The sequence below is a fragment of the Drosophila kikkawai genome, chromosome X (assembly GCF_030179895.1).
Source record: "Drosophila kikkawai strain 14028-0561.14 chromosome X, DkikHiC1v2, whole genome shotgun sequence".
NCBI lineage: Eukaryota > Metazoa > Arthropoda > Insecta > Diptera > Drosophilidae > Drosophila > Drosophila kikkawai.
The window spans coordinates 6,172,929-6,198,668 of NC_091733.1; the positions used below are offsets into that span (position 1 = coordinate 6,172,929).

At 35.3% G+C, this 25,740-nt stretch overlaps 3 protein-coding genes and 1 long non-coding RNA gene across 6 annotated transcripts in view; 3 read left to right on the forward strand and 1 right to left on the reverse strand.

Moving 5' to 3' along the window:
- Positions 1 to 12,165, reverse strand: part of RhoGAP15B (RhoGAP_ARAP and RA_ARAPs domain-containing protein RhoGAP15B) — a 28,071-nt gene extending 15,906 nt beyond the window's left edge. For 2 of the 3 annotated variants that reach the window (XM_017178136.3, XM_017178137.3), the window contains exon 1: positions 11,624 to 12,165. The gene's annotated coding sequence lies outside the window, so the exon portion shown is untranslated. Of the gene's footprint in view, positions 1 to 11,610 lie in introns of all 3 variants that reach the window. The other variant, XM_017178138.3, reaches the window with a different exon arrangement.
- Positions 12,166 to 15,543: 3,378 nt separating this feature from the next.
- Positions 15,544 to 17,744, forward strand: LOC108082657 (zinc finger C4H2 domain-containing protein). Its single transcript, XM_017178154.3, has one exon. It carries the CDS (start codon positions 15,809 to 15,811, stop codon positions 16,802 to 16,804), a length of 996 nt encoding a protein of 331 aa, XP_017033643.1. The 5' UTR covers positions 15,544 to 15,808; the 3' UTR covers positions 16,805 to 17,744.
- A 2,220-nt stretch (positions 17,745 to 19,964) lies between these two features.
- LOC108082644 (uncharacterized) lies at positions 19,965 to 20,363 on the forward strand. Its single transcript, XR_001770995.3, has 3 exons — positions 19,965 to 20,028; positions 20,108 to 20,165; positions 20,229 to 20,363. It is a non-coding gene; the product is annotated as an uncharacterized lncRNA (long non-coding RNA).
- A 1,484-nt stretch (positions 20,364 to 21,847) lies between these two features.
- On the forward strand, positions 21,848 to 22,637 carry l(1)10Bb (BUD31-like protein). Its single transcript, XM_017178117.3, has 2 exons — positions 21,848 to 22,058; positions 22,132 to 22,637. The coding sequence occupies exons 1-2, from the start codon at positions 21,965 to 21,967 to the stop codon at positions 22,470 to 22,472; spliced, it is 435 nt and encodes a 144-aa protein (XP_017033606.1). The 5' UTR covers positions 21,848 to 21,964; the 3' UTR covers positions 22,473 to 22,637.
- Positions 22,638 to 25,740: the final 3,103 nt, after the last annotated feature.

The following is a 25,740-nucleotide window of genomic DNA, read 5'->3' on the forward strand; positions in this document are numbered from 1 at the left end:
CCATAACTTTAACTTTGCCACTTGTCGTGTCAGCTTTTCGAGAGCTTGATCGATGATTAGTTCCGGTTTTCTCTCCGAGCAATCAAATTTCACCACACAAGCATAAGTCGATATACATACAGTTACCCAATTTAGCTGTGATATATATGTACATATACTTGCGTTTAATACTTTTAACGTATCAGAGGTAATTTTTATAAGGGACGAATTCTACTGTTTTGAAAAATTTCCCTGAGGAACGCCGAAGACTTAGCAATTTGAATTTTTATATTTTTTTACAAATGTTTGTAAGTTTAAATATTGTCAAATTTCCCAAAAAAAAAAAAGGGTGCCAAAGTAATACACTGAAAAAAAGATAGTATCATGGTCAACAATCAAACCAGCCCTATACCAAACTACACATTTTTTGACATTTCGGCGAAGTTCTATAATTTTTTTATAAATATATACCTTTATATTAATATGTGTCACACGCTGTGATATGACTAGCCTGTATTCGCACCACAAATGTATGTACACATTGTATAGAATCGTGGAATATACACACTTCAACAGATATGGTTCGGTTTTTATAGTGCGCAACGACGATAATAATTGTACTGTAAATATGCCGAGCGATGAGTGGACATCCATGAATGGCCGACGATATATTAGCGTCTGGATACCCTCGGAAATTGGCTGTGCAATTTGGAATTAATTGAAATCGGTGTTGCTGTCGAGTGGTTTTTAAAAATCAAAGCGTCACTTTCTTATCGTTTAGTATGCTATGAAATTAACCAATAAACCAATTTCTCTTCTGCCTCACCAAAAAACGGATTAGATGTCTCGAAAAATGAAACAAATAAAATCGTGAAAAAAATTGTTAAATTTGTATTTTTATATTTACAAGAGTTACCTGCCGTTTTTCTTTACTGGTTTGTATTGATTGAAGCGATTAATAAGAGAGATAATTACTTAATTAAGACCAAGAATAATATTAATATAATTTTAAACAACTAATATGGATGATTTATTTGCATTGATTAGATTTATTCACTTTTCAGTCGAAAACCACAGCGACTATGTATTATATTTATCCTGTAGCTTCATTTAGAATTAGGTATATAGTGTACAAGTAAATAAAATTATTCACTTTTCATTATTTCGTGGTTGGCCTTGTTTACATTTTGCACATGGCTGCAATTTTTTCTGCAAAACTAAGCAATCATACATGCAAATACATATATGTATATTTACATACATATGTACCATAATGAGGCGTAATATTTTTGTAATAATAAAAGAAATACCAAAAAAATGTATTTGTGAAATAAGTCACATTTAACATTCCATTCAAATTTACACTTCTGCATGGAAATGGTGAGGCATGAGCATTTGTAATTGGATCGCCATTTATTTTGCATGAATCACTAGTATTTTGTTCAGATTTATCATATTTCATACTATCGTTCTTTTGTTGTCTTTGTTGGCATTTTTTGTAAATACAACTTTAACAAGAAAGGAAGCTAACTTCGGCACGCCGAAGTTTGTATTCCCTTGCAGATGGGTTTTCATATTTATATCAAAAATTATAATGCCGAAAACAAACACTAAAGAGATTAAAATACGTTGAAAAACAACGAAGTTATAATTTTTTTCGATTAATTTCCCGATCGTTCCTATGGCAGCTATATGATATCGTCCGATTTTCATAAAATTTTTACCAAAATTCTGGAATAATATAAAAAGGCTATATTTCAAAAATTATGGAATAATAATGAAAAACAGCCAAGTTATAATTCTTTTCCCAAAAATTTATCGAACATTTGTATGGCAGCTATATGATATAGTCGTTCGATCCGGCCCGTTCCGACATATATAGAAGTGAGAGCATATAGACGACTATACGCAAAGTTTCATTGAGATAGCTTTAAAACTGAGGGACTAGTTTGCGTAGAAACGGACAGACGGACGGACAGACGGACAGACGGACGGACAGACGGACGGACAGACGGACAGACGGACATGGCTAGATCGACTCGGCTGTTGATGTTGATCAAGAATATATATACTTTATGGGGTCGAAGAGGTCTCCTTCACTGCGTTGCAAACTTCTGACTGAAATTATAATACCCTGCAAGGGTATAAAAATTGACCAAGTGCAAGACTGAGCATGATAATAATTAATATAATACGAATACGAATAAGAAATTTAGTTTACTAAAATTTACCTACTAAAATTTAACAACATTTCCTTTCCATGGAATTGACTATATCATTATTTGCATGGCTTTGTGATTCACAGTCAGAGTTTAAGTTCGGATTTTGTTTAAGTTTATTATTCTGATAAGAGAGCTGCGGCGATAAAATAAGCTGACTTAACTGGTTCGCGCATATTCCTGGATCGAATTCATGGAGCCTAGTGCGAAAAACTGAAGGTAGGGGCACAGTAAGCTTAGCACATGGTCCCAATTATATAAGAGCGTTGGGGAAGAATATGAGAAATATGGGGTATATTGTAGGGCTTCCAGAGCTCGCGACTCGACTTCAAAGTACATAGCTTGACAGCATTTTATTCGTCGTGTGCATATCCATTGATTTGGGTTTTGATTTACCATACACGCAGAAACACAAACGCACACTTTGAGAATATTCAATGACGGATAAAAGATAGGTACAATGTAGGTATAATGTAGGAGGCAAACGGTAGCCCGACATTCTATTATCTGTCTTACCATTATAGGTGGAATAAGTATTAACTCTATAGATTTATTCTGTTAATTTGTTTGTCTTATTGCTGCTTGCAAAGTCTTCTTTGTGTCCTGTTGATAAACTATTTATCTTCATTAGGAAATTTACGGAACTGAACCAAAACACGACCCTATGACTCTAAAAGATATTGCCCATGACAAAAGGCCGGCGTTTATATTACAGGTCCTTCAGAAAGGTCAACCGAAGAATTATACATAGGAAGAAAGGAAGCTAACTTCTGAAGGCTGAATCTAACAGATTATAATTGGATCATTAATAATCTATCCATATCTACATATATACATATAAAAATGATTTGTCCGTATCTGAACTGTTCAAGCTCAAATTTTGACACACTATAGAGTCAGGTTTGAGCTGGAGTTTTATCTACTTTTCATGTATGTATAATAGTCAATGTAATGTTATAGTATGTATAAGTTACATTTTATATATTTTTTATTTATTAACGAAATAATGCCTCACATAAAATCAAAATAAATTTTTTATCTGACCTACGCACAGTAGCGCCTCTCGAACAATTAGCGTTGCAAAAATCAAAAAAGTCATGTTCGCGAAAACGATTTTAACCATACTTATTCGACAGGAAATTTAACAAGGATTCAGAATCTGCAATAAAATCAATTTTAAGTTTTTTTTTGTAGAAGTTATGAGCATTTAAAGTTGAACTTTGTTTCGTTTTTTGCATCATACAAAAAAAAATGTGTAAATTGGTCGACTTTCAGGTAATATTACAAAAAAACCATAAAACCAATGGTCATGGTTTTTACTTTAAATGATAGATACATTCATAAACTATTAAAGAACCTAAAAAAAACGACACTTTGGTTTGGGCTTCTACAGGTAAATCGCTACCTGCCAGGTGTCCATTTTTTTCACCTTTTTCTGCCTAAAGTAGTCTATATCTTTTGACGCCAATGCCGGCCACTGACTACACTATGACTACAAGTTCCGTGGATCTTTCCTGGATCAGAATTAACTTTCATCGGCTGCGTCGAGCTGCGTCTGCGGAAATGCAACGCAAAAAACCAAAACAACTCAGGGTAAAATATACCAAAATACCGACACAATTTCATACATTTCAAGAAATATACTAACTGTAGCGCGTGGCGGTTACACTTCGAATTAAAAAAAAAATTTTTTTTTCAGTTTTCAAATTATTTTTATTTGAGCAAATACATAAAAATAAACATAAAAAATTAAATAAAAATTTTTGTTTAAAAATTGTTTTCATTGAAAAAAAATTATTTTTTCACTTTGATACCCTTTAAAAAGGCGTATTTGTGGGCGTGGTACTTCATGCAGTACATATATATATTTTACAAGAATTACCTGTCCAATGCCGTTTAAATTATTCGATTACCTTATTTGGTTCAAAAAATATGATTTTTGCAACGCTAAATGAGAAAAGGCGCTACTGTGCTACGCTTACTTTTTATATTTTATTATTTTCTGGGTTAACTCCTTATTCTTGTTCGTACCTTTATTAGCTCCGCGCTTGGGGCGGAAAGTCTTAGCGGTTATAAGAACTATTTTTATGAAAAAAATAAAAACAATCGCTTTCGAATACAAAACGCAAGTTGCCCAGAGCTGGATGTAGGCAAATGATAAACTCAGCGAATTTAATAATAACAACAAAAGGAAGCTAACTTCGGCACCCCGAAGTTTGTATACCCTTGCAAATTGGTTTTGATATTTATATTATACATTTAAACGCTGAAAACTCACAGAAAACTGAGTTTCATTACATTTTACCTATACTTATCGTGTTTACAGTTTGAGAATTACAGTTTTACATTCCCAGCTTTACATTTTCTCTACGACTACCGATCGCTTTTATGGCAGCTATATGATATGATAGTTGTCCGAATTTTATGAAATTTATACAGAAATTCTCAAATAATAAATAAGGCTTATATCTCAGAGTAGATAAAAATACGTTGAAAAACAACGAAGTTAAATTTTTTTCCGACATATATAGCAGTGAGAGTTAATAGAAGACTATATGCAAAGTTTCATTCAGATAGCTTTAAAACTAAAGGACTAGTTTGCGTAGAAACAGACAGACAGACGGACATGGCTAGATCGACTCGGCTGTTGATGCTGATCAAGAATAGGTACATATATATACTTTATAGGATCGGAAAGGTCTCCTTCACTGCGTTGCAAACATCTGACTGAAATTATAATACTCTGCAAGGGTATAAAAATATACATGAAATGTTAGATGCAAATTTTAGATTCCTGTGAAAGTGAATACAGGAGCAGACCTGTATAAAATAAATATGTATATTGTGGAATTTGGAATAAAGCAAAGACTCACATAAAATATTAAAAAAAAAATATATATATATATATGAAAGTATCAAGCCTGCTCCAGTATTCTTATAGTGGAGACATTTAAGTCGATACAAATAGAACAAGAGGGGGCTGAGCAGGCATCCTTGGTTGACACCTGTGTTACATATTTAGGAATTTCATGGAGAGGTGACCCACACGGCAAAGCTCTTTTAATTAGGTAAGTCTTACAAATTGAGGAGATATCGCTCTCTCCTCAATTTCCAAGACTTATCTTATCAAAAAGAGAAAACTCTGTTTTGCTTCCGGAAACCTAACTGGAACTCGCTGAATGCCCAGTTCGCAAGAAGTCTATGTTAATATAGACGCAAAAAGTTTTAAGGAATTATATAGGCAGGATTTTGGGAATATTGCTTTCATTAAAGCTATTAGGGCTGTCAACATTTAAATGCATTAGGCGTTGCATGTTTATAAAACTCCGCTGGCATCCTGTCAGAGCCTGGAGCTTTGTTACACTTTGACGAGTTTATTGCCAGTTTCTATCAGAGATATGGGTAGATGTGGGCATTTAAACAGAAATTCCTCGGCAGCCAAAAACTAAAAGTTCTCAACCTTATTTTAACCACGGTTTGTAGGCGATAGGTTTTCGGTGCAACTCTGATTTCTTCTTCTTAAAAGTGAAAATTTGACCATTCACTACGAAATGTAAACAAAGTTGGCGAGGAACAATTGAAAATTGAAATTTAAAAAGTGGCGCCGATGCTATAAACATGACCCAAATAGTTGTTCGTGTTTTTCGGTATATTCTTGCCCCAAAATGTCCCCAATTGCTATTATTTTATATGAACCGCCTACCTCTACTTTATTTTAAAGATTTTGGAAGCCTATACCACCTAGACACACTCTTCGGGGAATTAGCTCTTTTAGAGAAAAATCATTAGAGAAACTCAAATTCCTTGTCATCTAATTCATTTAAGGGGGGACATCTGAGTAACTTTTTGTAAAAATCGAAAAAAAATTTTTTTGCTTAAAAAATTCTTTAGGGTCTTAAAAATAACATACCAAAAGATAGAGTCCGATAAATGTGTCTAAGTGTCGAAATTTTCCATTCTGCGGCGATGCCTCTCATGTAAATATATACGATTTTAAAACTTTAAACGCGTTTTTCTCAAAACCACTTTTTTTGAGTTGGCCGGAAACCTAACTCGAACAAATCTTAACCGATCGATCTGAAATTTTAACAGTATATACAAAATACCTATGGCTATCGACACACGTAGGTTTTTTTTTTTGCTTACTTTTTTTTATCAACAATTTTGTGACGTTTTTTTTTCATGAAAATTGAACATTTTATTTAATCACTCACCATTTTGCTAAAAATCAAAATATCGAAAAAATCCTACGTGTGTCGATAGCGGTTGACATACAGAAACTAACCAAATTTGATTTTTTGTTCTAGATCAAAAATTAAGGACGTTAGGTTTCCGGCCATGAACCCCTTTTAAAAAAATAGGGCCTACAAAGAAATGCTGCACATCCGCCATTTTGTTTTCGATTTATTAAAAAAAATGTTTTTTTGTAGTTCACATATAACATTATAAAACCTACTTTAAAATTTTTCAATTTGCTTTTTTCATTTGGCCAAAAAAAATTCTTGAAAATCGGCTTTTTTTGGCCAGTTACTCAGATGTCCCCCTTTAAAATTAGTGCGGATAAAATCTGACGCAATCTGTGGTTTTGCTGTTGTTAAAGAGCCGAAATAGTTGATAAACTATTCATTTCACTCCCAAATCGACCGCTTCAGCCATCTTTGTTTACGTTTTCATGAGCCACAGCTGATCGATCAGCTGATATTGCACTTTAACACAGCTCTGTGGGAACACGAATTTCACTTTTCTTTTTAAATCCCAACCGTTCCACACAAATGCGCTGAGTGGGAAGACTGTATAAACCGTTCGCCGCGAAAGCGACTTCTGTATTTGTCACGTGCGAGTTCCTTTATTTTTTTTAGATTATTGAATTTGAAACATGTTTCAAAATCAACAGTTGCACCAGTTATAGACCTAGCTGTTGCCTAGGTTAACATTTATAAAAAAAAAGTTTAATGTAAGTTTTTTTACTTTGAATATATGTACACAAATGTCGAGTTCGAAAGAAAGAAATGCCCAATATTAAAGCATGGCCATGTATCGAAGTAGATAAAAATATGTTCCAAAACGGCAAAACTCAGGCCTGCTCCGGTAGTCGTAAAATTTTGTCGATTTTGTTTTGGGCGAGATCGTACGATTTTATCCTTAGCTGCTCCGGTTTTCGAAAAATGTTTATTATCGGAATGTTTCGTTTTCTCATCGTTTCTTACTGCTCAAGCGGCTGAATTTATTTTTTTGGTAACAATTGCGTATTTCGTAGTCAAGAGAAGGCAAACAATGCTGGAGTTAAGCAAATCTAGGCATCTAAGTGCTGCTACATTTTTCACAGTTTTAATTCCGGTGGTCTCAATCAATTATTTTGTCAATTTCGACCATTTAAGTAATCAAATTATATAGCATTATTTATAAACAACAATTTGGCGCACCTTTAAAGTTATTAATGTATTCATTTATATTTTATAAGTATTTTTAACTGGCTGTTTCGTTCCACCAACAATATGGCAACCTTGGCGATAACTTTTTGCGATGGACTTATCAACCTATCGCCACAACGAAAAATCTTGTTGAGCACAGCAAAAATTTGTTGGTCAAATCTGAGGTGGGGTCAGAAATAAATTTTTTATAAAATAACTACGTGCCACACTGGTCTTGTGGTGGTGTGGAATAAATATTAATAGACCACAGAGTATACTATTTTGTTTTCTTTAGTAAATAAGATCTGATTTCATATAAAAAAAAGCCATTTACTTTTCATTCCCGCCAGACAAAGGTGCCCGTTTTTCAAATCGAAAAATCCTTCGATTTCGACCTTCGTTCAACTCTGCATAACTTCGTCAATTCGTCATGATCGATGTAAAACTTGGACACAATATTCTTAAGATATTAGGCCTTAAAAATAAAAAATAAAAAAAAATTAAATACCTTACCCCCCCCCCCCCCCTTAAATATTTAATTAAGAAAAAAGTTATTGTAAAGAACAATGTTTATTTTTGCTCTTAGGTCATTAGCTTGTATAGTTTGTAAGTTAAAGAAAACCAACTTGCGGCATGTGTGTCGATTGTATTAGCTTCATATGTTTATAATTTCCTTAATTGCCAAAAAATAAAAACAACAGCAATAAAATGAGGCAAATATGTATGCGTGGAAGCGAGATGCCAGACATTTTTGGTGTCAACAACGACAGGTGAAAGAGTCTCAAATATTGTGCAGCACCGCTCTCTTTATCACTCTCTCTCACTCAGTCTGGCAAAATGGGAGCGGTAAGCAGTTAGAAGCGATCTGTGCAGGCAAACATATACATACATATGTAAATATTTAAGTGTGTTAACCCTGCGGTTCCCCATGTCATCAACGTTTCATTAACTTCATTTTCTGCCGAGCCGACGTTCTCATTCGATAATCTTGTCAAAACGTACTATTTCTCTCTCTCTAATTTATACTCTATTCAAAAATAAAGTTCATGGCAGTTCTATGAATAGTTTATTACAAATTGATGAATATTTTAATATGCCCAAAACGTTGATGGCAAAATCCAGCTTTGATACTGAAACGTTGGTTAATTTATATTTGATGACAGCCTAGGACATGTACATAAATTTCATCAATAATTTGTATGAACTTTATGACACATCAACACACCAAGCCTTCTTTGCGAACTTTTAATAAATTACTGATGAATGGTACTGCATGGAACTACCCAGCAGACAAAGAGCGGTCTCAGTGCGGATGGATCCGAGAAATGTCCGCTAAAAATATTAAATGCGAACAAAGAATCGGAGTTTCCGCATTAGGTTCGGGGAATGCTCAAAAACGGACGCGCAAACGGACGAAAAGAAAAACTGTGGCGTTCCCCGTGAATGTACCGAAAACGTATTGCTAACGGACACTGAAACGTACATTGGGCGGCCGAATAGCGGACTTACCGCAATAGGTTTGCCTAATTGTCAAAACTGGCCCGAAAACGGATACTGAAACGGGCGAACACTGGGACCCGTGCAAATGCCGCAAATGTCCCGCTAACGGACACTAAAACGCACTGCACGAGTTAAAAATCTTGTCGTCAACGAAACTTCTAGAACTCGATGAACGGTTCTTCTCCTTTCTTCTTTTTTGGCTTGCCTGTTTTTTGTTATTTCGCTGCAAATGAGCGAGAGGCAAATATTATTGCATCATCTTTCAACTCTTTTGGTTTGAGGAATTTATACCGTCGCGACTCTTTTCCTTTTGACCGGCGAGTTGTGCGGACGTGAGTGAACAGTTTTTTACAAGACGCACGTGTTTTCAACGGTAAGTGTTAAATTTAAATTGATTAATGATGTACAATCTCTTACTAATCAACTTATATTGACTAGATTTATATTTATTCATGCTGGCGAGACCTAATTTCCGACGAAGTGGCGCGCCAATGGTCCTGGTTTGGGACAGAGTCCAAAATGTGCATTCGAGAGATGCTTATTACGTCACCCGTCAAAGGTATGTATATGTATTTTTCGCATATATTTTAATACTCATATACTTATAATAATTTATATTTTTGCAACCGCTTCTTTTATAAACAAATTTGCGTTGGAGGACGCAGATTTTGATAGAGCGACACAAAAGCAGAATGCACAGGACGGTTTGTATTAGTATTAAGTATAAGTATAAGTAAAATGTTTATTTTTTAAGTTAAATAATGATAAATAATAAATAATGATAAACATAAATAAATGTATGTTTTATTTACATTTAAAAAACCCGAAATTCTAAAAAATTTAGTTGGAAATAGATATTAAAAATGTATCTGAAACGCATCGTCAAAAGACCGCAAACGGTACTTTTTCGGGTATCGTCAAAGGTCCGCAAACAGTACTTTTTTGATTATCGCCACAGGTCCACTAACGGTACTCTTTCGGGTATCGTAAAGGGGGTGCTATCGGTTCTTTTTCTGGTCTCGCCACAGCGTCCGCAAGCGCTATTAGTTCGTGCTCCGAAAATGAGAGGTTTTGCTGCCACAAAACCCAGGACATGTAATTTACTTTGTTATCGTTCTTGAGCCTAAAATCGGACGTTTTGTCCGCCTGCGGTCCGCAAAACTTCAGTTTTTAATATTTTTTACGAAGTTTTTGTCTGCTGGGTATAAGTTCATTAACATGAATATGTATGTACATATGTATATACTATATAGCCTTTTTAAATAGAAGTCCAACATTTGAACAAAAAAATGTTTTTTTTCTAATTATAAAAACCAAACAGTTACAGTTATTATATATGTATATATTAAAATTATGTTTTTTTTTACATTGATATTACTAGCCTTTGTATATTTTATTAATCCCCTTAATGGTTTGTCCATGGAGATCGTCCTTAAGAAATGGGGTAAATGCACCGAAACTTTAATCCGAAAAAATAACATTTCTAGTACGTATTCAAAGTAATAAAAAAAAACATTTTTGTATTTTTTTTTTATAAATGTTAACTAATAGCTCTTGCCCAGGTCTATAATTGGTGCAAGTGTTGATTTTGAAACTTTTCTGGAATTCAAGAAACTAAAAAACAATTAAGGAATTCGCATTTGACGAATACAGAAGTCACTTTCGCGGCGAGCTGTTTAAAAACTGATTATTTTCGTTAAAAAATTTTAAATTGTCATGGCCGATTCTTGTTCTTTTAATTTCAAACATAAATATATAGTAGTTTATTCGATATTTAATTTTAGTCCATGTCGCACGTGACATTTTTTTCCGCGATACTTTACATGTTTTTTTTACTGATTAATTAAACTTAAAGAGCATATTTGCGTTTTCGTTCGATCGTTTTCTTTCTTCTAGTGATGTTTGAAACAAAAGTCAAAGCATAATGCCTCTCTGGCTTAAAAGTTGTTATCAAAACAAAACAGGCCCATTTTTATGTTTTTTACCAAAATAATCAAAAATCGCGATTGCTCAAATTCTCATTCGGATATTTCAAAATATGTTTTAGAGTATGCTAGATTCGGTCAATGTTGGAACACCTTTTAATGTGACTATATGGAAAACAAAGATTTTAAAGAAGTTTTACTGTTTTGGCCATGGTTTGCTTTAATTGTGGTTTTTTTTTTTGTATTTATTTAACACATTTATATATTTAATATAAGATAATTATAATATTATATTTATAATACATATATTATAAATAATAAATAATGATAATAAGCCACAGGAAGCCTTTCAATTTTTATTTTAACACTGTCCCAAAAAAAACTGCGTGCCACTGTATGAGCATACATATGTACATATGTACATACATATGTATCCCAATACCCGATAGATTGATTATAACGTGTTTTTGAGAAATGTTGCAACTGAATGATATAGCGAGATCAGCTAATAGAAATAAAGCAAAGAAGAAATGTATGGGGAAAGCAAGAAGTCATAATAACTTAAAACTAATTTACCTTTCTTTTTTACCTTTTTCCTTTCTCGTATGCAATTTCTGCTTGTTTAAATGGGTCGTTATTTACAACATAAAGAAGCAACGAAAACAAAGTAATACACTGTCAAAGAGAGCAACGAGGGAGTAAACGGAAGAGACCCTCGAGCTTAGAACAATTTCCAACGAATATTGAACTGATCTGTTACTGACCGATCTTTAATTGACACATATTTACAAACTCTGGCTGGTTTAATTCATTTTACTATAGATTTTTGCAGAGTGAATCACTTGCATCGCACACACATACACTAAGAGGCCCGCGTACGCATTGTTTTTATTTGTCTTTCTTTTGTAAGATCGTCGCTTTTGTTGAATGGGGGCGAGGAAGGGGCGTAGCCGAAGATAGGATATTGGGGGATCACAACACGTACCGAGAAGAGAAATAGTTTAGCAAAACCCGTCGAAAAAAAAAACAAAAAAATAGACCAGAGCGCCAGTCGCTCGATCTGCGGCCTTTGTCTTCAGTTTCAATTAAAAAAAAAATCTGCTGGAGCTATAGGTATGACCGTGGCCTGACCGTAATAATATACCACTGAGCTAAGGCTACAAAAATATACTTAAATAGTGTTATCTCATGGAAGTTAAAATAGTATATACCAATACAAATTAAATATATCCTTGAGATCGACTTGAGAATTTTCTAAAAAAAAAGTAGTTACAGAGCATTACAGCCAATTAGGAAATCAGAAAATGTTTCACCAATGCTCTGAACTCAGGTCGAAGAAAACTGTTTTGCACATTTCGTTAGAGCTCTTTTGTAATGTTTTTTAACAGAGGCACAACTCCAAGAACTACCGCTTCAAATAATATTTTTGTGTTATGGTCTTATGATACTCTAATGCAGTTTTCATTAATCAGCTCCTTCATTAGGACCTTGAAAGAGACAACTATATATTTTTTAAAATTATTATTTTGGTAACACGACTACGGTCACACCGATCAAAAAAGGTAAAGCCTAGTACTCTGACGAGAAAAAACCGCTGTATAAATTTAGACAGCGGCCAAACTCCATATAAAAAAACGGTGTCGAAAAAAAAGAAGAAGAACTTTTAGACACGTCGTTTTTTTCGGTACTCTGACGACGAAAATGAAACCTGCGAAAATTGAATGGCGTTGCCAGATCAAGATAGTAAACAGCTGATATCGCGCTGTCTAAATAATTCATTTGATTTATTTAGACACCCCTAATGGAGGGAAAGTTGAAGGAAAAAGGTTGCATTGATAGGGGCTGTCAAGGGGAAGCCCATAATATGGAATTTAATCCACAAAGGACATTTTAATGCCATATTTATTAATATTTTAAATATTTTTTTTTGAATATTTGTCTACAAACAGCTGTCCTGTGTGACCAAAGAAAATCCTTAAACGCCATAAAAAGTACATTTTCATGGCATTTCAGGACTTTCCTTAATTTTTTTTGGTCACACTAGCTCGGTAGCGAAATAAACAGCGATTCCGCTGTCTAATTTATACAGCGGGTTTTTCTCGTCAGAGTACTAGGCTTAAACAATAAAAACGGACGCCATTCGTGACGTATTACTATGAATTTCTAAATTCCTCGTCGAAGTATTCACACATAAATAAATGCGGAAACCTTTAAATTTATGTTTTTAACCTATAATGCCTATAATTTAAAAAAATTATTACCATAAAATATATATTTAAATTAATTTTACAGCACAAACACATCGACGCATTTTCGCGAAAGTATCGTATGTCGATAAATCCAATTTTACGGGAGAAGCTTTTTTGTGCTTTAATCCCTTATACTGTCTTCCCACACAGCGCATTTGTGAGGAACGTTTGGGATTTTTCACAAATGTGAAACTCGTGTTCCCACACAACATTAAAGCGCATTTAGCATCCGAGCAGCTGATCGATCAGCTGTGGCTCATGAAAACGTAAACAAAGGCTGTCGAATTGGCAGTTGCAAATTTGAAATGGAGCATTTACCAACTATTTTGGCTGTTGTAGAACAGCAAAAGGCACAGATTGCGTCAGAATTTATCCGCAATAAATTTAAATGAATTAAATGACAAGGAATTTTAGTTTTTCTAATGATTTTTCTCTAACAAAGAGCAAATTCCCCGAAGAGTGTCTATAGGTGGTATAGGCATCCAAAATCTTTAAAATAAGGTAGAGGTAGGCGGTTTATATTAAATAGTAACAATTGGGGACATATTGGGGCAAGAATTTACAGAAAAAACGCCGATAGTTAGGCGATAGTTAGGCGATAGTTTTTCGGTGCAACTCTGATTCTTCTTCTTAATTTGATCATTCACCACGAAAATGTAAACAATTTGGCGAGGAACAAATGAGATACGTAATTTAAAATGTGGCGCCAAAGCTACAAGCATGCCCAAAATAGTTGTTGGCGTTTTTTCTGTATATTCTTGCCCCAATATGTCCCCAATTGTTACTATTTAATATAAACCGCCTACCTCTACCTAATTTTAAAGATTTTGGATGCCTATATAGAGGTGGAGAAACATCGATGCGAACATCGATGACATCGATGTTTTCGAAACATCGGAAACATCGATGCTTAGCGGGGCAACATCGATGTTTTTTCATTTATTTATTGTATTAATTATATTTTAGATTACTACAGATGGCGACTCCTTTAAAACGTTTGCTAAAAAATACTTCTGCGTTCTCGCATCTTCGCACGAATCTGAAAGAGTTTTCAGTAAAGCTTCACAACTTATAAGTGAGCTTCGCACGCGGCTCCTCTTCCTTAAACAAAAACAAACATGGAAAAATATGTAAATATATATACTAGAGTTCGGGATAGCAATATCCTAAAAAACTATTATTTTCTTTGGACCATGTATATATTGAAACATTGATATTAAATTTGTTTTTGTTTTTAGTTTTTATTTACAAACTAAGAAAAAGAAACTATATACCAAAGAAGTGGAACATGAATATCATGAAGTTTTATTTTAATTAGTTTTTTGTTTTTTTTTTTATTTAACAAGTGATTAAAAAAATTGAATTTTTGTTGAAAATTTGACTTTTATTTTTTTAATATTACAAATTAAAATAAAGTTCATATACACTAATATAACTGTTAATTTTTTTTTATTTAAAACATCGATGTTTCATCGATGTTTTTCGCCAAAAACATCGAAAACATCGATGTCCCCGAACATCGATGTTTCTCCACCTCTGTATAGGCAGCCTATACCACCTATAGACACTCTTCGGGGAATTTGCTCTTTGTTAGAGAAAAATCATTAGAAAAACTAAAATTCCTTGTCATTTAATTCATTTAAATTTATTGCGGATAAATTCTGACGCAATCTGTGCCTTTTGCTGTTCTACAACAGCCAAAATAGTTGGTAAATGCTCCATTTCAAATTTGCAACTGCCAATTCGACAGCCTTTGTTTACGTTTTCATGAGCCACAGCTGATCGATCAGCTGTTCGGATGTTGAATGCGCTTTAATGTTGTGTGGGAACACGAGTTTCACATTTGTGAAAAATCCCAAACGTTTCCTCAAATGCGCTGTGTGGGAAGACAGTATAATACACTTTTCAATTACAAATTTCTTCTTTAAAACAGTATTTTGTTATCGGTCCAAATCTAGTATCTTGTATATTTTGTGTAGATCTATCGATTATCGCGGCAATGAAGTAGCTACCTAATGCATTAGAATGTAATGTATTAGAGCGCCATATAGTCCTCTTGCTCGCACTTGTGTAAAACGCTATAGCGCTGTCAAATCTTTAATGAAGTCTCTAATTAATGCGCCAGTGTCATACGGCTATAAGCAAAAAAATCTGAAAAAAATCGCTTAAAGGAAATAAAAAGCCAGAATTCCCGCTGCCCGCTATTAGTAAATTCTTCTAGCAATGGCCTTTGAAAAAAGCCAGATTTAGCGGTAAAAAATCGAATCCGGCAACAGTGATGCGGATACACAAAGTATAGAAAAAACCAAATAAATAGCGAAAAATTCAATGCAAAGTTCTTTTTCCGGAATAAGCATTTGCAATTTATTTCGCACGAGCGTAATTTTGAATGCCGGTTGCATCACGTGGGACTTTGGTGTTAGGACAGTGAGAAAGTTCTAGATAGACACAAGCCGACCCCTTCCCAAGGGGAAAAGGAAAAAAAATCAGCATCCCACACACAGCGCAATTTGAAAGTGAAGAAAATGGCCACCAGCGAGATCACGAGCTCCAACGAGCGCCACTACTACGCCAAACTAGAAGCTATCAAGGACATACGCGATAAGACGTTGGCCCTGGAGAAGCTGAAAGTGCGGATTATCAAAGAGGTGAAGCTCAGCGACGACGAGGAGAAATGTTTGGAGGAGTACCGCAAGGAGATGGAGCACCTGCTGGAGGAGAAGATGTCGCACGTGGAGGAACTGCGCCAGATTCACGCGGACATCAATGATATGGAGAACATAATCAAGCAGACGAAGGAGAACCAGACGCGTTCCTTCGACATGGCCAACAGGGTCTACGAGGAGTACCTGGCTTTGAAGTACCAGATTGACCACATGCGTAGGGACTACCTGGGGCTGAGCCCCCTGCGCGACTTGCACGAGGAGGAGGGCAGCCCCATATCGAAGGATCGCTTTCAGACCAACTTTCTCAAAGTGGCCGCCCAATCCGCAGCGGCTGCAGCAGCGGCTGCGGCGGCGGCAGCGTCCGTGAACCAACCCACATCGCTGGCCAGGCCCCATGCCAGGCACCCCTTGATGCCAGAGGCCACGGTCACGGCCTTGCCATCCTCCGTTGGTTCGGGAGGAGCGGGTGGCGGTAGCGCTGGCAGCGGAGCTGGCTCAGTTGGCGGCGGCGGTGGAGGAGGAGCTGGTCAGCCGGGGCATGCTTTTATGCCACCAGCGCCGCCGGGAGCGGGCAGTACTGGTGCTTCCGCAGTGCGCTTGGGAAAGGGTGACTTTTCAGCTCCACCACCCCCGCCGCCGCCGACTAACAGACTCCAACAATCGCCGTCGATCGGCATCGGCCACCATCCGTCGTTCCGCTCTGACTTCAACGTGAATCTCCGCCAGCAGCCACCACCTATGAAGTCCTGTCTGTCTTGTCATCAGCAGATCCACCGCAACGCGCCCATCTGTCCGCTCTGCAAGGCCAAGTCACGCTCCCGCAACCCGAAGAAGCCCAAGAAAAAGAACAACTAAGCGGCTCAGCAGCAAAACCAGAAAGTACACTCATCGTTGGTCCAGAGCCTGTCCCGGAACTACATATAACTCTTTAAAAGTATAGCTTTTTTTTGTTTGCCTCGTCTATATATCAATCCAAAAGTACTAACACAAAACTAGGCGGTGTGATTATGGGAATCTCTAGATATATAATTTATGTTAAGGTGTCCAAGTCTTAAGTCTGGAATATTTACCAAAATTGCATTGAATCCAGTATTACAAATTAATATTTAACGTATTTTTGTACATTTGTACATACGGTTCAGGGGTGTTGTAACCAAGAATGTATATGTATTCTTCCTAAACATCATTAGATTTAGACTATGCAAGCTAGAAACACTCTTCGAGACCCATTCTCGTGGCTGGAGCTCCTAGCAAGTCTCCTTTTTACCATACATACATACTCTTAAGCCGCTCCATTGAATTTCGAACGACTTACATGCATATGTTCATATTCATTTGTATGTATGCAGGTCTAACGAAAAGGCTTGTGAAATTTATTGCAGCATTGCGGACTTTAGTTTACCAATATCTTCACTGGGAAATTAATAAAAAACAATTCATTTACTTACTTCATCTTAAATATTTTAGGGCTTACCTTAAATGCTAATTTAAAACATCAGTTAACATATTTCATAGACAGACGCCTTAATGTAGGTTTCCTAACCCCCAGAGTAAATAAAAACCTTTTAATGACACTTTATTTACAATTAGGTTTTAGGTTATCTACGATTTGTATTTTAATTTACTTTTAGTTTTTTTTTTTACTGTAAATGTTCAACAAACAAAAGATAAACAAACACACTCAAAATAAGAACGATTTGTACATGATTAAGCCGTTCGCAGTGTGCAAGTTGCCATATTAAGCCAACAACAAAAACTATGAATAATAAAAGAAAAGTATTTCATTTTTTATTAAGGCCTTCGGTGTTTATTGTTTGGTTTTTAGGTATGTACATTTGTACATAATAACAAATAACCAAAACGAGGTAGGTTGCAAAATGAAATGTAAAATAATTTACACACGTTTGTACATTCATGTTTTGTTATCATTTTATTTGTATACCCTCGCAGGATATTCTAATTTTAGTCAGAAGTTTGCAACGCAGTGAAGGAGACCTTTCCGACCCTATAAAGTATATATATTCTTGATCAGCATCAACAGCCGAGTCGATCTAGCCATGTCCGTCCGTCCGTCTGTCCGTTTCTACGCAAACTAGTCCCTCAGTCTTAAAGCTATCTGAATGAAACTATGCATATAGTCTTCTATATACTCTTATTGCTATATATGTCGGAACGGGATCGGACGACTATATCATATAGCTGCCATACAAATGTTCGATAAATTTTTAGAAAAAAAAAATTATAACTTGGCTGTTTTTCAATATTTTTGCATGATTTTTAAGATATGGCTAAATAATATTATTTCAGATTTTCGGTTTTAATTTTATGAAAATCGGACGACTATATCTTATAGCTGCCATAGGAACGATAGGGAAATTAATAGAAAAAATTATAACTTTGTGTTTTTCGACGTATTTCATCTACTTTGAGATATTAAGCTTTTGGTATTATTTCTGAATTTTGGTATACATTTCATAAAAATCGGACAACTATATAATATAGCTACCATAGAAGAGATCGGTAAATGTAGAGAAACTGTAAAACTGTAACTGTCAAACTGTAAACACAATAAGTATAGGTCAAATGTTATGAAACTTTGTTTTGTGTGTGTTTTCAGCATTTCTTTATGCTATATATAAATATACAACTTTTAAATGTTTTTTTAATTATTTAACCAGAATGGCTCGATTCTTAATGATCCAATTGCAATCTGCAAGGGTTTTCAAGCTTCGGCGTGCCGAAGTTAGCTGCCTTTGTATCCAAGTCAAATCCTTTGTACTTCTTTGGTGAACCTATCGACTAAGGTGGCAATCGGAATCCAATGTCATCTCATATAATCCACAAAACGGGGTGTTGGGCAGGCGAAAGTTATCCTTGATCGCCTATAGCTCCCTTATTTAAACTATAACTATGTCCTTCTCTCTTTTCCATACAAATGGTTATAATTAATCAAAATATTCCACTTGCCTCTGGCAAATGAAGTAGCAGAACTGGGTTTGCTCTTCTAAGCTCCTCGATTTGTATTTTCTGCACATTATTGTGTATGACGAGATTCATAATTTGAGAAAGACTCCTCTCCACTGTTTGCCTCTCACTCTCTTTTATAAATTTTAAATTATGGATATGATTGAACCCAGGATTCCGGTGGATCAGAATCAGTTCTCCCTATTTTGGTATTTGTGACTTTTATAAGCATTTGCAAATATTTTTTTTAGGTTATTCATATAATTTTTTTTTATATTTATTTTATAGATGTATATTTCAAATTGTTTTTAATTTATTTTAATTTTTATATGATGCATACTTTTAGACGCTCAGGGAATTTGGTTAAATGACTGAAAGGCCAGTGTGGGTACAGAGTTCGTATACATCAACGTTTTGGTAATCTAAATGAGAGGCCCAATAGTTTAAACAAATTAATGGCACAATGGTCTTGCGACTGGGATGTGGGTGACTTTTTTGGGTCGTTCCCCTTCAGTTCCAGAATTCCTCGCCCGTCCAATTCCTCGCGGTATGTTCGAAAAACAAAAACAAATTACATGGGCCTCGTTCAGTGAAGTTCGAAACAAAATAGCCGAAACAAATTCTACCTACGTTCGGCTACTGCCGAGGGCTTCACGAAGTTCGTTCTTTATATTTGTTATTGTTTTCGATCTACGTTCGGAGTAGCGGTTGCGAGAATTCGTAAATTAGAGAGAGATGGAGATGGAAGGAAGGGAGGAAAGAAAATTGGTGTCAAAAACAAAGAGTATTGCACCGACGTGAGAATGACCTTTTTAAAATAAGTAGAGTTATTTAAAAATATTTAAGATTATATTTAATTAATTTTTACGAATAAAATCGTGTGGGATATAAGCACGTAAGAAAATGTGCTTTAGACATGGCCGAAATGTTCATGTTTGATTATTGGCCCTTTGTGAATCTAATTGCAAGGCATTGCCTTGTCGGCTATACCCTGACACGCGCGAGAATTTTCGGTGTTCGGTTTTGTCTTCTAATTCTCTTTGCATTTTGAGTTGACTGCTGTTGCATTCAGAAGTGTTTTGCGTATTAGTTGCGTAAAAATGAAATATTATAAGGTAAGTGGATCTTATTTGCATTCAATTATTAATTTTAATTGCGGAATTGACGATTAAAATGGATGCGACTTCAACCTAGACGGTGTGAATGGGATTCAGTACGGAATTACAAAGTTTTTTTTATCCAGTTTAAGTTGGTATGTACTGCAATTTACAATTTGATTCAAAAATATGTATGTACTTATGTATTTAATTTACAGATAAAACAAGTTTCTTAAAGGACACAGCAGCCGACAAAGGAGGCCCGTGACACGCACATATGTATATATATGTACATGTTTAATTTTGCAGAAAAATGTAATGCTACCAAAAAAGTGAAGATAAATAAAAATATGCAATCCATAAATAAATAAGAATTAAATTACATCGGATTTTTATAGGAAGGGGGGATTTTTCAGGAATTTTCTATAGGTTTTCATCTGGGATTCCTCGACGATTCCCCAAGCGATTCCCGCAAGATTCGTCGACGATTCCCCCAGCGATTCCTTGACGAATCGTGCACGATTATCTTTCGAAATTCCCGGTGACTTTCCCTGGCGATTCGTGGCGGATTCTTGGCGAATTTCGAATTCGTGGCTGGGATCACCTTTTGTATGGAAATTCCTCGAAGTTTTGTATGAACGTTCCCTGACGATTCGTCAGGGATCTATTTCGGTTCCGTGAGGAATCGTAGGGGAATCGTTGAGGAATGGAACTGAAGGGTCCCTATACGGATGAATACATGCATACGTATACATATATACATATATTGCTGTTATTTTCAGAAATTCAGTAGAATAGGGAATCCCCTGAATAACTGAGTGGTGTTTTTCACATTTGTATAGCATCGGAAATACATATGACGTTTAAATGAATTAAAATTGATTTTTAAGGGGTTATATACAGTTGTACCGCGAAAAAATATGAAGTTTTGTAGATTTTTTTTTTACACCATAAAGAATATTTATTAAAAATGTTTTACCGGCGTTGTTTAGTACATCTTTCTGGGTACTTATAAAAATTTTTTTATAAAAAAATATTAACTAATAAAAAAGTTATGGCCGAATTCAAATACCCTCTTTTTCCGATAGTGACTTGCGGTGGACATCATATCCCGAGAACGGTTCATCAGAAATAAAAAATTTAAAAAAATGTCGTTAGTATATTGAATTGTCTAGTCCGTGAACGAAGGATTTGTAAAAATTTTGATAAAAAAAAAATGGCGACGATTTTAACAAAAATTGTCCTTTTTAAGGGGTAAAATTTTCGGTTTTTATGCTTTAAAAAAAGGAAGTTTTCAAAAAAATTGAAAATCCTTCGTTCACGGACTAGTTTTTGAGATAATAAATAAGTGGTCAAAATTTGGTGTCGATCGGATTAATAGTTTTTTAGTAATCGTGTTCACGGGAAAGGTAATTTCGAAAAAACAAGATTCTGAGATAATCGCGTTTAAAATTTCACGTTTGTTCCGGACCATGTGCAGGTAGTGCGCTATAAATAGCTACAACTTCGGTTCTAATGCTCCGATCGTTGTGCATTTTTGTGAGAGTATTCTCAACAGTATATACTTTAAGAATATGCAATAAAAAAAATCGATTTCTTCGACTATCACAACTGTACATAACCCCTTAAAGGAGCCATTAGAATCCGGAATCCCAAAGTCCGGAAATTCCGGTTTCCTAAAAGAGCACAAATTATAATTGGGTGAAGTAAATGAAAAGTTTTACCTGTTTCACGAGCTCACAGAAGTCATGCAACTTTTTCGATGAAATAGGTTTTGCAAGTGTATATCGATGTATCGCATACATGAACAAATCGACTAGTCGATTATAGAATCGATTTTAGTGCCAGCTCTAGAGTGTCAGCCACAGCTGTTCATATTTTCATAGAACTTAATATTTTCAACAAAATCAAATTAATAAAGCTAAACTAAAGGTATTTGCTTGACATTTTTAATATGCCAAAGGTGCGTCGCAGTCGCAAGCCCCCGCCAGATGGCTGGGAGCTCATAGAGCCCACTTTGGAGGAACTTGAGCAAAAAATGCGGGAGGGTAAGTGCCGCCTTTTTTTTTTTGCCGTATAGAGAACATTGTTGAAACATTGAATTCTTTATTCATTTAACAGCTGAGACTGAGCCGCACGAGGGCAAGCGTATCACGGAATCATTATGGCCAATTTTCAAGATCCACCACCAGAAGACGCGCTACATATACGATTTGTTCTATCGCCGGAAGGCAATTAGCCGGGAACTGTACGACTATTGCCTAAAGGAAAAGATCGCCGATGGCAACCTTATTGCCAAGTGGAAGAAGTCTGGATACGAGAACCTTTGCTGTCTGCGCTGCATTCAAACGAGGGACACCAATTTCGGCACCAATTGCATCTGTCGCGTGCCGAAATCGAAGCTGGAGGAGGGTCGCATTGTCGAGTGCGTCCACTGTGGGTGCCGCGGATGCTCTGGATAGATGATATCCCGATAAGGTCCATCATCTTCAGTCAACGTAGCTCGGTAGTTTCCATTTACAGTTTGAAATTAGTTTGTAAATACATTTTATACAACAAAACAGAACATAAGGGCTAAGAAAACAAACGAATAAAAAGGTCTCTGTAAAGCCATTGGAATAACAATATTTCTTGATATTGTTAAAGGTTCGTTGTCGATGGTTATTCCTTGTAGTGTCGATGCCAATTAAGCTGTACACTATGTAGTAAAGACTTGAAACTCCATGGATATACCAAGGGATTATTAAAGTTTGATTCTTCTGGTACATTGATTTCGGTAAGTCTGCAATTATACATACATGCTTATAAATTAAAGAATAAGGTAAAAAATGAAAATTCAGAGTTTAAAAGACGAAATGTATTTCTGCAAAGCATCCATATGACTTATACAGACGGGACAATTGAATTCAAAGGCCATCCCGATTCCCACATCGAGTCTTACTTGCAATGATGATCAATAAACCCATTATGACAAACGTTGACTGTTTGTGGCTTACATACGGCTATGGATCCCGCAGACGCAAACCATGAAATGTTGTTTGTATTGGGTGACTACCGACTGGCCAAACGCATTATATCATTCCCTCCATTATACCATGAAAATAATAATTTATTATTTAGGATGAGCTGACTGAACGATACATATATTTTCAATGTATAAGAGCAAGTCCATGCTGTCGTTTCGGACATTCATAGCCATTTCAACTAAAAAACATTTTGAATATTTACTATTTTTATACACTAACAAAGTTTGCGAATTTAACGTTTCTTTAAAACTATAAATTTAACGCTTTGCTTTTTTCCAGGGATCGTAACAGTTATAATTTTTATAATACAAATTATGAAATAAGAGTTATTTTACAATTATATAGAAAAAATAGGAAATTAATTCTTATTATTCAAGTTTTATAAAAAAGTTGTAGAATAATTATTATTTTTCAATTTGTATATAAAAGTTGAGTTATAACAGTTATTTTCAATTTTTAAAATAATAATTGAAAATTAAAATTATTCTCCAATTTTTATTTTAAAAATTGAAAATAATAATTATTCTCCAATTTTTATTTTAAAAATTGAAAATAAAAATTGAATCGCAATAACTTTCCAACGGAGCGGTATATCTTAAAGATTTATATATATAATTAATCTACGCTTTAATACCTTTCGTTTGATGTATATATTGTGGTTATTGCATGTGCATAAAAATATGCGTATACGTAATGTATTTACATTCCACAAACAAACAAGGATACTAAAATACCTTGGAAACAGCTCCGGTCAATTTAACATTTAAAAAAAAAATTTTAGAGAGTGTAGTTATTTTTTCCTCATCCGTAAATGGTAAATGGAACACAATGAACAACCTTAGCCAGAGCCTAAAGGCATGGATAAGTGTATTTTTTACTCTCCCAATACTCCATTATGTTCGCATTTGGGTCTAGCGACTTCGGAGAGTATCAATATATACATACATCAAACGAAAGGTATTGAAGTGTACATTAATTATATATGCCAATCTTTAAGATATACCGCTCCGTTGAAAAGTTATTACGATTCAATTTTTATTTTCAATTTTTAAAATAAAAATTGACACGTAACTATTATTTTCAATTTTTAAAAATAAAAATTGGAGAATAATTTTAATTTTCAATTATTATTTTAAAAATTGCAAATAATTGTTATAACTCAACTTTTATATACAAATTGAAAAATAATAATTATTCTACAACTTTTTTATTAATATTTAAAAATAAGAGTTAAAGCGCAATTAAAAAATAAAAATTGGTTATAAAAGTTTATTTTATTTTTGAGAACTCCTTCAAAAATTATGGTATACCTAAATATTTCATCTTTCCAGCTCAATTTTTTGGTAATAACTTTTATTTTACTCATAACTCTTATTTGCAATCCCTGCTTTTTTCTCAAAAGCTATTATACTTTTCTCTTTGTCCAATAAATAAATGTTTGTACTCCAGAAATAATAATCCTTTGCAACTACTTTGGACTCAGTAATTACAAGTAATGTTTTGATGTCGCTCGGGACATGGCCAAGTACGATTACAGTTATTCACAAACGTAAAGTTTCTTTTGCATTTGTATACCCTTGCAGGGCATTTTAATTTTAGTCAGAAGTTTGCAACGCACTGAAAGAGTCAACAGTCCGTCTATCCGTTTCCACAAAAACTAGTCCTCCAGTTTTAAGCTATCTGAATGAAACTTTGGAATGGAAAAAGCTGCTGGTGCCGAGTCCTACGGGATTTCAGAGGAGAAGTTTTCGTCGCTGGAAGATTCCAAGCCATCGAATTCCGCAGCTGCCACCGCCGCACCTGCCACCGATAGCCGAGAAGGTCCGGTTAATGGTGAGCATACACGAAGGTAGCAGAGTTCCAAAAGGTGGAAATTTTCCGAAGTGGGGCTTAATGTGGCACAGAACGCCGCCGAGAAGCCGAAAATTGTGGTGTACGACGTTGACCCTGCAATCGTCACGGAGGAGTTAATGAAGGAGCTCCACCCCAACAACTTCGACGACGAGATGGCGGCGACGGAGCCTAAGCTGTCCGCCGACTTGGCGACATAACCCTGGTCAGTATCAGACGATGTCACTGTGAAGCTTGTGTCTACATCAAGTTGTTCTCGTTTAGATGCCGATCGCAGGTCCGCACCTATGCCTGCCATAGGTTTCGACCACAAGGAGAGCAGACAGAACACGCACGGATGCCACCAGAGCAGGCAACAACAGGACTGCCGCAATTGCCGGCATAGAGGGCAACCCTCGGAGCCTTATGTATATGCTCCCGAATATACGGCACGATGCTAGCGAGGTTGCAAGCTAGACATTAATGGTTAGCGAACTGTGGTCGAGTATCTCGGCAGCGATGGTATGGATGTGCTGCCTGAAGGAATGAGGTTATTCACCGACCGGCAAGGGAAGGCAGCCATCCTAGTCGATGATCAGGATGGCAATGCACTATGGGGAATTTGCCCGATTTTTTGGAATAAATTATTAACTCGCAAACTATGTAACATATTTCAGTGAGGTTTTTTATAGTGTTATACATACACCCTTGTTGCAAAAGTGAACAAATTTATATACACTCATTCATTTTTTTTAGCCAAAATCGACCTAATTTAAATTTAGAAATTTGGCATAAAAATGGCTACAAAGGTAAGTCGCCTTAGACTTGAGAAAAATTTGCCCTAAAAAAAGAAAGAAACTTTCAAAAATCTAGA